At 41.8% G+C, this 12,398-nt stretch overlaps 2 protein-coding genes across 2 annotated transcripts; one reads left to right on the top strand and one right to left on the bottom strand.

Annotated features, from left to right (window-relative positions):
- Positions 1–5,488: 5,488 nt before the first annotated feature.
- Positions 5,489–8,449, top strand: kdelr3 (KDEL endoplasmic reticulum protein retention receptor 3). Its single transcript, XM_003443107.5, has 5 exons — positions 5,489–5,840; positions 6,225–6,325; positions 6,568–6,726; positions 6,806–7,058; positions 7,481–8,449. Exons 1-5 carry the CDS (start codon positions 5,750–5,752, stop codon positions 7,522–7,524), a joined length of 648 nt encoding a protein of 215 aa, XP_003443155.1. The 5' UTR covers positions 5,489–5,749; the 3' UTR covers positions 7,525–8,449.
- Positions 7,662–12,360, bottom strand: LOC102080947 (GTPase IMAP family member 4). Its single transcript, XM_005468431.4, has 2 exons — positions 10,119–12,360; positions 7,662–9,938 (listed from the first exon to the last, which is right to left on the bottom strand). The coding sequence occupies exons 1-2, from the start codon at positions 10,150–10,152 to the stop codon at positions 8,893–8,895; spliced, it is 1,080 nt and encodes a 359-aa protein (XP_005468488.1). The 5' UTR covers positions 10,153–12,360; the 3' UTR covers positions 7,662–8,892.
- Positions 12,361–12,398: the final 38 nt, after the last annotated feature.

A 12,398-nucleotide genomic window follows, 5' to 3' on the forward strand; every position in this document is an offset into this window, starting at 1 on the left:
GGGAAGCAGCAGACCTCAAACTCGCCTCAACAGTTTCAACTTACTTTTCAGACCTTCTTTTGACTGATTGCACGATTTAAAATAGAAATCTCAGGAGACGTTTGCTAGTTTAGCTTCCTTCATCCAGAATCCGCATCACTATATCAGATATTAAACTGAGCAAAGCTGTTTCTATGGAAACCTTCTTCCTCCCAGTCCACCTTCACCCTTAGCTCCTCTTTAGTCCCCTCACTCCTCCGTGCTTCTCTCTAAGTCTTGCTCTCCTCCTCTTCTACCTAAATTATAGAGCAGGAGTGGAGTGGAGGGGTGCTTCCTTTCAAAATCTCCTCCTTTGAATACAGATGTGGGCGTTGCATTTGCTCAGATGAGAAACAAGGGGGAGGACGGAGACATGTTGCTATTAGGAGCAGCGACATAGAGATAAACAGAAGCTGGAGTTAAGGTTTCTAAAGTTAATAGACACGGTGAAAACAATGAAACATTTCAAAGGCCAGTCTAAGAGGGCAAAGACTAGAACAAACAAACAAACAAACAGGAAAAAAGAAAGTCAAATACACATAAAGTACACAAAAGCTTCACCAAAGGATTATTGCCACACAACAGCAGGAAAAAGCACCAAGAAACTTGAATGCATTAGCATTAAATAGCAGGCACACATTAACATTCATAATTAGTTTGAATTAGACCACTGTGTAGGTCTGTTCCTTTAAGTATAATGTACTGAAATGGTAATATACACACTATAAATCTAAACCACAAATAAACAAAGTAGAATGGTTTAATCTAACTTTATACAGTATGCTCCAGTTTGGTTAATTTAAGGGGGCCTGACCAGTAAGCTGTTGCATAATGGCCTACCTTTCTTTTAATGTAAAGGAACACAAGTAAGCATTCACATTTGGTAAGCTCACTATGTACAGCACAAGTGACAAAGAGATAAAAACAGTTTTATTCCATCCATTATAAATATCAGTGGCTTTACAAGTACGCTAAACAGCTGTTTATCTTACTTTATGATCTTTAAGATCAGAAAAAAATTTTTTTTAACTTTCCATGTGCAGTACTGTACAAAACTCTTGAGCCAAATCTCTTTTTATATATATTTTGGGAAATATCTGCAGGCAAAACAGAGTTTGCACAAATTTAACAAGCTGGAAAGTCAATATTTGGTGTGACCACCTTTATTAGCCAACACAGTCTGAACTCTCTTAGGCTCTGAACTCTCTTCTTTAAGAAGTCTTCAGGAATAGTTCTCCAGGTTACTTGAAGGACCTTCAATTCTATTCTTTGGATGTTGGCTGCATTTTTTTTTTCAATAATTTATCAATAATTTTGAAGTCTGGGCTCTGGAGGCCAATCCATGGCTGATGGTGTTCAAGTTTGTGTTTTTCTATCCATGTATGTTTTTACTGCATTGGCAGCCTGTTTGAGATCATTGTCACGCTGAACTATGAAGCCACTACCAATAAATGCCAGTGATAATAAATTTAACGGCATTTTGTGACAGGATATTGCTTGTTTAAGTGCCTACAATTTAAAAGTTATTTATCGGTTTATAGGGTATTTGCTAAGTTGTCTGTTATGTGTAGACACAATATGGGTTCATCTCTTGAGTTAGGAGCTATTTTACGATTTAACAAACAAAAAAACATGTCTCTAAATTGTCAGATACACGAACTGGAGGTTGAGTCAAAACCAGTATCTGAAGAAGAACATTGAAAGACCTTCTGTCTATGTAGTAAACTTTAAAAAACATTTAAACATTTAAAACATTAAAATCTCTCTGTAATTTTAACACTTTTAGAGCAATCCATTGAACAGTACTGTAGCCTTTGGAGGGCCAGTTCTAGTCCACTACCCACATGTTTAACAACTCAGTTTTAAACCATTCAGTTGGTCTGATCCTTATAAGGTAAAAATACACTGCTATAAATATATTTTTTTCTATATTTCAGATAAACAAACCCATAGTGGACTGCTGAAACTTATATACAATAAATTTTTTATTTCTAAAGACAATAACAGCCCGTAGTCTCAGCTGGTGTCATTTCTACTAGCTGACAGGAGCCATTGTCATGGAGCATTGGTGGTTTTGAACTGGATGCAGTTCTAGTGCAGTAGCTATGTGTGGTGAGAGAAAGAGAGGAGACAGAGGCTTGTAGACAGGATGATCCGACATTCACACTGTCCAGCAGAAGATGACCAGGCAGACAGACTCTCTGGGCCAGACCAGGCTGTGTGTATGTATAAATAGCTATTAATCAGGCCTGGGTGTCAGATTAGTTCCCATAACCTTTTGCTCAGCACACACTTGTTATGGGAGTATGGGTCAGCTCTGTCCAGGGGATGTCCTTTGTGATACATTTGCTTCTATAATTCAGCTGATGAGTATTCATCAATGTGTTTATAAGACTGGAACTAATGGACTAAAAAAGCATACATTAAGTTTTCTTCCATTTCTCCTTTAATTTGCTCATTGAGATCTTTCACTTTCTCGTGTTTCAGATTTTTAAATATGTGCGTGCCTCTGCTTGAGGATAACTCTGACAACATAGCATCAGAAAAAGCAACCAGTGCCTCTGTGCTGGATGCTTCAGGGGTATATGAAGAAGCTATGTACTTTTCGTTGGTGTCTGTCGCCCCCTCATTTCTCTGCACCACCACTGATGTACTCTAAGTAGGCTGGAAGCATTTCCTGAGTAATCTAAGGAGCTCTATATCACATCAAAATGAGAGGAGGATGTTGGGTAGCGTGATGTATGCAAGGCCAGAATTCAGCTTCAGTTTGTAGGTTACGGTCAGAGGGAGGAGGTGGAGATAGGAGGATTTTCTGGGATCAGAAACACTGGGTGGTGAGAAACAGTGTGTCAGTGATTCAGGTAGCAGAATTAGGAGGAAAGGGGGCCAGGGTCAGGAACTGTCAGAAAGCAGAGAACACATAGAGAGGGTGGAGAGTATTTTAAAACACTGATAAGTATGAGTAAAATGCTTCAGGTCACTTTACAATCTCGTCCTGTTGTTCAGCCAAAGAAAAGAAAAAGCACAAACACAAACATCACTTCTTGGTGAACAGCCTAAAGCCCGGTGTCAAAGTTGTCGGCTGCCCACTCATCTTCACATCATGTTCATGAGACATATACAGTTCTGAAGCAGACAGACTGCTCATCTGCAAACGGATGAACACCGTTGGCACAGACTTAAACAGCCCTGAAGTGCTCTACGCATTTCAGCGTTTCATAAGTTGGTAATTATTTGTTTTGTGTTCCATTGTGTGCCAGTCTGAGCTGACATTTAGTTATGAGGCATTAGCCTTTTTCTTTTGTATCTGAATTTCTTTAGAAAAACACAAAGAGAAAAACAAAGCACAATTCTAGAAGACCAAAAAATACATTTTTAACGTTTCCAAATTATTTGTTGCCAACTGTGAAACAGAAGTGGGAATCAGAGCTATTCTTCTCCAGGGTACATTTGCTCACTCATTTTTTATTGTTAATATAGTAGTTTAGTAATCCTTTTTTCATCTTGAGTTTCATTGTAACTTTTTATGGGGGTTTTTGTGATATCAGTGGTACAGTCATGTGAAAATAAAAGCTTTCACGGGACTCTGTGCAGTTGGTGAAAAACGGTGTACACTGGCTGCTTCTATAGGAATTAAGAGGTTAAGCAGCAGCCAGGAGGTGCTAATCAAATCCGCATGATTCACTGATCATCCAAAGTGGGAGTACCTCTACAAAAGCAGAGGTTTTAGCAGTTTGCTGAGCATTCAAGTGTCTTAACACAATGCAACTATCTTTGCAAGAGTGGACATACAACACAAAGTCAGACAAAACAAGGTTCATAGATGCTGCAGAAACCCACGAGCACCTCAAACTCCACAGACCTCAGTTTGCATGTTAAATGTTAAAGTTCATCACAATGCAAAACACTAAAAAAAAACTTGCTGCAAGGAGAAAGCCTCTTCTCTCTAAAAAGAACATGTGAGTACAGCTCAGGTTTGCACAGCAGCATCTAAATGAACCAGGAGACTTCTGGAACAATGTCTTTTGGACAGACAAGACTGAATTGGAGATGTTTTCCCATAATGAACAGCACCATGTTTGATTAATATCAGCACAGACACCTCAAACCATCAAACACTGTGGTGGTGGTGGTGGTGGTGGTAGAGGGGTGTTCATTTCGGCTTGTTTTTCATTTGTAGCACCTGGGCGCCCTGCAGTCATGGAGTTGACCATAAACTTCTCAGAATATGTAATAAATATTGTCTAATGTGAAGCCATCTGTCCAATGCATGTATTTGTACACTAGCTTTTAAATAGGTAAATTATATGATTTATTATTATAGATCCACTGGTGAATTTAATAAAAGACAACAAGCAAGATGATGCAGTTTATTTGGAAAACACATTTCAGACAACCAGGAAATTCATTCAAACAAATTAAAAGGAAAACAATGTTAAATAGCACCATTAAATACATTTAATTATCCTATAGAGAAGGCGTGCCTCATTAATTTTCCCCAAGGAAAGACAATTATGGCCTAATTGTAGCATCTACTCTTACCAGCAGCACTTTATAAAGAGACCAAATTAGTCCTGAGCAACTAAACTGAGTTCAGTTTGTTGGTGCAGGACTCCACAACAGTGCCAATTTCTCATTTGGGAATTTTAATTCCCCACCTATGCTTTAGGAATGATTTTACAGTGGGCTACATACAGCCCAGTTTGATCTTAAATGGGCCAGAACAGCGAAACTCCCTTTCCTGCAAGTGTTTAACCAATTGATGAGATATCTTAATATAAGAAATAAAAGCTAAATTTCAACAATGCATCTCAGTTTTTCCACATGATAAAGAAATGCTGCTGAACTCACTGCCCAAAAAAACAAAAGACAAAAAAAATCTCCGGAAATTTGTACAGTAGATAATGAAAAAAAATGTACTTTTTCATATAATAGTTTATGTATTACTTAATTAATTACTGTGTTTTAATATGAATGGCAATGAAGGAGGTTAATCGGTAGGAAAAGCTGTAATACTTATGGACAGACAGTTATAAGTCCCAAATTTGCCCTCCTTCACATTTTTCCAAAGTGGTGCACCAGTGTCTGACACTCCTGCTCTCGAGGGACCACTTCCAATAACGAAACAGCTATAGATAGTTTGTCGCCATCTGCTGTGAAATCTGTGCATTGCAGGATTTCTTCCATCAAGTTCGCCATAGAAAGTCAGTCATTACCGGGAACAACCTTCAAATTAAAATAGTTATGTCTAGTACAAGAGCGAATAATCCCCCAGAAGTCAGTGTGTTGAACTTAGTATTGAAAAGAAAAAAATCAGTAACTGTACTAAAAAGTGTTTTCTACAGTCATTGGGCTAAACTCTCAACGAGCATGCGCTTTAACCAGCACAAGGATTTACTTTGAAAGTCCTAAACCGGAAACGGATATATTTAGCTCTGTATTGAATCCTTGACGGCGAAGAGCTGAGCTATCAGCCACGTCACCTCCTCGGAAGCAGTTTTCCCGTCTGTCCACGGCACACACACGGATCTGTGAGCGGAATCCACGGAGTCTGTGTTTAGCGTCACGCGCACAGAGAGCCGTCCGACCGTGGCCGCGCAGCTTGTCGCCTCTCTGTCCACGCCAGCACAGCCGCATTTGTGTTTTATGGGTGAGCGAGTGACTGTCTCCTGAGGACGTGTAAGGCCCGTGAGGAGTTGCATTAACTTTGTTTTGCTGGAGCATAAACACCATGAATATCTTCCGTCTGGCGGGTGACGTGTCACACTTGGTGGCTATCATCATCCTGTTGCTGAAGATATGGAGGTCCAAGTCGTGTGCTGGTAGGTTGACACTAGCAACACAGTGTGGGTGCTGTGCGATCATATCAGTGCATTTAAACAGGGCTGTTACGATTTTTCATCCGCGCTAAAGATGTATGTGTGTGGCTGTGGTCTACAACAACAGCTGTGACACAGTGAATCTTCTCTTATCTGCTGTGTGCATTAAGGATGGCATTTGCATGGCGCTGATTGTCCTGCACGAGTGGAAGCTACGTGGCAATGATAACAAAGTTAACAGCAGCCTGCTCGGCCAATCATACAGCTTTGTTTAAAGTGAGAGAGCTGCACAGCTGAGTTGCAGAGAAAAGAAGAAAAAAAGGAAACGTTTAACTTCTCTGTTTCATCCTCTCACTTTTAATTTCTCTCATTTTATTTCCCTTAAAGGCATCTCTGGGAAGTCTCAGGTGCTGTTTGCGATTGTCTTCACCACCAGGTATCTCGACCTGTTCACGGTCTACATTTCTGCTTACAACACGGTCATGAAGGTAAGTTTGTAGGTCACACCCACACACAGTTACACACACATTTCCCTGTCAGATTATCGTTAAGCTGAATGACCACCATAAGTTAGAGTCATTCATTTCTTGTACCAGCTGTGGTCTCTGTGTGTTCACTTAAAGATAATATAATAAACGCAAAGCAGGAATGTCAGCAAAATAAGTAAAAGCATCTTGTAGTGTTTCACAGTGTCTTCAGTTAAGTTCATTTTTCCTGTTTCCGCCCTCAGGTGGTGTTCCTGGCTTTGTCCTATGCTACGGTGTACTTGATCTACGTGCGCTTCAGGAACATGTACGACTCTGAGAACGACACTTTCCGCGTGGAGTTCCTGCTGGTCCCAGTCATCGGGCTGTCCTTCCTGGAGAACTATGCTTTCACCCCAATGGAGGTAAAGGTTTCTGTCAGAAATGTAGAGCCCCCTCAGTTAAAAACAGCTTTAAAATTAACACACGCCCCTTTGCCTCCAGATCATGTGGACCTTCTCCATTTTTCTGGAAGCAGTGGCCATAATGCCACAGCTCTTCATGATCACCAAGACCGGCGAGGCGGAGTCCATCACCACCCACTACCTGTTCTTCCTCGGCCTCTACAGAGCCCTCTACATCGCCAACTGGGTGTGGCGCTATCACACGGAGGGCTTCTTCGACCAGATCGCGGTGGTGTCCGGCGTCGTGCAGACCATCTTCTACTGCGATTTCTTCTACCTTTACGTCACAAAAGGTGAGTAAGAACACGATCACTCGCTGCTACGCTACAGGGCCGAGTCTAGGTGTGATCCATTTACGTTGGCAGGTCGCCACGCCAGAATTATGTTTGAGTAATCATCCAATATTTGCAGCGTTATTATTAGGTTTATCGGCCTTGCCTGTTTTACTGCACTTTCCATTTCTGCTGATATAAAACAGTAGGCAGAAGTAATTTGCAATGAAATCTAGCACACAGCTATGCTCTGTGACTGAAAGAGAGTTTCTGCTCCGATTGTTTTTCCTGTCGAGGGAGGATGTGTATCCTTAATGTCAGCTGCTGTTGGTTGCTCTTAAGTGTTTGCTCACCTGCTAAACAAAGGAGTGGGGGAAGCTGAAAAACACTCCCTCACGCTCACTGTGTTCTCATTTTTTTCTTTCTCGTCCGCCTTCCTTCAGTGCTTCGAGGAAAAGGAAAGATGACCCTGCCGATGCCGGTTTAAAACGGACCCCTCCACCACAACCCTCCACCCTTCTGTGCCTGCCACGTATCGGCATCTGAGAGTAGATCCTTCAGCTGTATTTGTACTTAATGATATAACTAATGGTCTGTGATTGTAGTTTAGACCATTTTTTTCTCTTTTTTTTTTTGTCTGATCGGTTCTTTGGGTGTAAGTCTGTATGTTTGCAGGAGTTTACATGGTTTTTTTATTAGTCCATAAGATGCAGGTGCGACACTGGAAGTGTGTCCCTAATATGCACAAGGCAAGTGAGCAACAGCAGTACAGAAACAGTATTTGTGCACGCTTGTGGGAGTTTTTTTGTTTTTTTGGAAGCTGAGGGTGACTGTGACTCTGGAGGTGCTTGCATTTACATCCGGAACACTCAAGAGTATTTTGAGCACAAAAATGTAGCTGCAATTTTTTTTGTACAGCACTCAGGTGGACTACACATAGTTCCCATTCAATATAAGTCCTTCACATTTCACAAAGTCTTTAAAAATATGGTAGTGTTTCTACATTTGTGCGTCCCGATCTTTTCACGGCGTATTGTCCTCTTTCACTCTGTGCTGTTAGACACTCCTTGAATAGGTCACTGCGTTGTATGCAAACCATTTCCTTTCCTCACTGCCAGCTGCAATTTGATGTATTCCTTCGTCATCTTTTGTGTGTCAGTGCATTTGTACAGAGGAGAATAAAGGGCTAAAATATGTTGTCACTTGTTATATGAAGCCAAAGACGGATAAGGTAACTGCTGCAATGTTTTAAACAGTTCTCCTTCTTTTTTTCAATCTTCCTGTGTTGTTACCTTAACCAAATCGCGCCATTGTGTCGGGGGTGGAAATGATGGGAAAATTGTTTTTTAATGTATTGTATCTGTGTAGCGAACTAACCTATTTTTGACAAATACAAATGTGTGAAGTCATAATAAGATGAACTGGACACTTTTTTTGTGTGACTTTATTGTGCCATGAGTTCTTATTTCACAGTATAGTCTAAGAGTGCGAATGTGTGGTGCGACTGTGGTGTTGAACAATGGAAATACAATCATAGTTAAGTGATACATCTTTGTAGGTTCTCATTCATCCAGGTCATTGTGGTCTTGGGAGCTTAAGAAAATGGCAGCTGGGCTTTTTTAGGTCTATGTAGATGTTTCGCCGCTCATCCAGGAGGCTTTTTCATTCCTAGAGCACCTGGTGGATGGTCTTGGGTTATAAACCCCTAGTAGGGGGGCTGTCCCCTTCTCTAGAGAAGCATCTTGGATGAGAAGCGAAACGTCTTCAAAACCTAAAGAAGTCCAGCTGTCCTTACATCGAGTGACTTGTCCTCACCACGCGGGCTTCATTGTGTCCTGTCTCTTTGATTTACCTTTCAGCGCAGTAAAGTTTTTCTGTGTTTGTATAGCACCTTGCTTCCTTCTCTCACGGCCCCTCCCACTGCTTTCGCAGCCGACCTGACAGAGAGCGGAGACGCAGCCAGAGCTGCCACTTTCTCCACCACCTTCGCCTTCTTCACAGCTTTCCCTTTCCCCTTGTCCTTTCCCATGATCCCTGCCCCCTCCGCGGCACCTTTCCCCAGGGCAGTCACCAGCTCGCACCAGAAAAGCCTCTCCGCTCTCTTCCGGGCCTCCTCTTCCTCCCTTCTCCTCTCCTCATCCTCCCATTTCTTCTCCAGTCTTGGCAGCCGCCCCTCTGTGACCTCAGCCTCTGTCTGAATAGACTCCACCACGTGCCCAGCTTCACCCAGAATCCTCTCATGTGCCTCCCTTATGGCACCTTCAGCCTCCTTCAGCATCTCATCGCCGTAGCAACCGCCTCCATTCTTAGCCACGATTTGGTCCACCTTCTCCAAAAGTTGCACCACTTGTTGTGAGCATTCATCTGTCTCCTCCTGACTGCTGTTATCAAAGACGTGATACCCTCCATGGCAGCTGCCGACAAACTCAGACAGCTCCTGGCTCCCCTCTAGAAATTCCTCGATGCGTTTCCCCTTCAGCTGGTCACCACAGGTGAACAGCACCATCGTAAACCTCATTACTCCAGGCCCAAACCTAGCCTTGATCCACTCAAAGGCCTCCCTCTCTTCATGCGTGAACCTGCCAAGCTGCAGTGTCACCAAGAAGGCGTGGGGTCCCGGAGAAGACAAACCAACACACTGTCCCACCTCTGCCATAACCTCCTGAGAAGACAGATGTGTGTGGAAGAGCCCGGGAGTGTCGATGACAGAGATACTCCGCCTTCCCACTATGCCACTCTGTTTCTTGCATTGTGCGGTTACAGAGCAGGGGGACACGTCCACCAGGAACGCAGACCTTCCCAGGATGGTGTTGCCAGAGGAGCTTCTGCCTGTCCCGGTCCGGCCAAGCAGAACGATCCTCAGAGGTTCAGCCTCTGATGTGGGAGCTGATGCTTCACTTACTGCCAAACAGAGTCATGTATGTATCATAATTACCTTTGACATTAATATAATGCATGCACATCCAGGCAACATATATAATATTAAATCATGTAGGCACATTTACATTTCAAAGGGTATGTGATTTGATCGTTCACAGCTTGCTAATCCAAAGTAATGCAACACAAGTGTAATGGGCATACCTTCATGTGACGCAGCACTTTCAGATGACGACATCCTGATGGAGAAACTGTAGTGAAGCTTCAGTATTTTCTGAAAATGATTTTAAAAAAATAGCTGAAATCCTGGAGAGAGACAGAGACCGGCTGTGTCTGAGATACGCTCTTGTTTCTAGATCATTTGACCGCAGAGTGCTTCAGTGCAGCTGCAATCTGTGGTGGAGCAGACAGGCGCTGCTTGCACACTGCCACCCTGACGCACGGTGCAACCAAACCCACAAAAAATGATAACACGAGGGATACGTGTTAGCCTGCAGTGAAAACCGATTGCAGAAAAGTGTTAACTGAGCTCTGTGACAACACGAGTGAGAAATAATAATTCGATCTTTTGATATAAATTTAATGCTGTAGTTCTAAACAGTGACCACTAGATGGCAGTGAATCCTCACAATAATGAACGCATCAACGTCAACTTCACCAAAAAGACAGAGAAATAATATTTTCGGATATTAACAATTATTGGAATATCCTAACGTAATGAAACTAACAAAAAGAAGATACCTTTGCCCAACTGTTTCTTCTGTGTTCACACTAGTTAAACATTCCCAGCAGAGTTTGAGGATAAATCATGAAGAGCAATGGCTGGGGGCTGGATCAGCCTGGCCTGAGCTGCCTTCAGTTCTTCGGTTCAGGGCTAATGGTCTTTTAAGTTATCCTCACCAGTCTCCAGACCAAAGTCACACTCTTGGCAGACTCCAAACATTTTTTATCAATAATAGAAACATTAAAGAAAAATGTTTAAACTGGGAAAATTAAAATATTAGCTCATTTTGAGTTTGGTGACAGCAACATGTCTCAAAAAATTGGGACAGGGCCATGTTCCTTATGGTGTAGCATCCCCCTTTCTTTCAGCACTAGTCTGTAAACATCTGGGAAGTGAGGAGACCAGCTGTTTCCCCCTTCTTGTCTGATATGTGATTCGAGCTGTTCTACAGTCCTGGGTCTTCTTTGTCATATGTTTTGTTTCATCAGCATGTTCAGCACCCAGAGTCTTCTTTTACAAAGATGTTATAATAGATGCAGTATGTAGTTTAGGATTGTCAATATGCAAGGCCTTCCCAACAACACATGTCATCTGGATGTGACCATATGGTGCTTTTACAGATGTGCAGACTGATGTATCATGATACAATCAGAGATGCAGGCTTTGAAGTGAGTGCTGATGACAAGTAGGATGGTCCTTTCTTTTCAGTCCAGATGTGGTAGTCCATGTTCACCACAAAAAAATTAAAATTTTGATTTATCTGACTGCAGAACAGTTTTTTCACTTTGCCTCAGTCTATTTTGGATCTTTGCCCCCAAGAAGACCGTGTTTCTGAGTCATGTTCACGGGTGGCTTCATCTTTGAATAAAGTAATCTGCATTAATTGGATGCCATGATGAACTATGTTCACAGACAGTGATTTTTGGACATGTCTGAGCTCATGCAGTGATTTCCATGACAGAAACATCCCTGTTTCTAATGCAGTCCTGCCTGAGGTCCCTAAGATCACAGAGATCTTCTACTGATTTTCAGCCTTGTCCCTTGAGCAGAGATTTCTCCAGATTCTCTGAAACTTTTGATTTCATGTGCTGTTATTATGAGAACAAAGTTTTCACAATTTTACATTGAGGAACATTATTCTGAAATTATTCCAACCTCTGCCCCCCAAAGATGCTCTTAGAAGCAAAATGCTCCTCCAGCTGTTTCTTAGTATGACTTCATTTTCCAGTCTTTTGTTGCCTCCGCCCAACTTTTTGCTACGTATTGCTGCCACCAAATTCAAAACAAGCTACACTTTTTTCTGAAAATGCTCAGTTTAAACACTTATATCTGTTAATAGGTTTTCTCTGGTTTAACTGTGAGTAAAATACTCACAGTTATGGAAGTTGCAAATCTTTGCATTGTTTTTATTTACATTTTAAGCTACTTTTTTGGACATGGAGCTTTGGAAAAGATCTGATTTAATTTTGATTTATTTGAAATGGACTGTGCTTATTCACAAACAAACAAAATAACTGTGAATAAGCCAGAGTTAGCCCTTTGGTGTAAAATTTCCTTCCTTGCCTTTTGCCACTTAAAGAGAGACCTAAACTGCAGGCCACAGACTGCACAGTAAATCCGTGATACCAAAACAGTAGTAATGAAGTGATTTAGATGAGCTAATATCAACACTGATGCCAGTGTTATTATTTGTAAAGCACACTAAAATTATAAGCGGCCTATTTATTGAAATGAAAGATATTTCACTAACTACTGTGAGC

This window comes from Oreochromis niloticus, linkage group LG4, assembly GCF_001858045.2.
Source record: "Oreochromis niloticus isolate F11D_XX linkage group LG4, O_niloticus_UMD_NMBU, whole genome shotgun sequence".
Classification (NCBI taxonomy): domain Eukaryota; kingdom Metazoa; phylum Chordata; class Actinopteri; order Cichliformes; family Cichlidae; genus Oreochromis; species Oreochromis niloticus.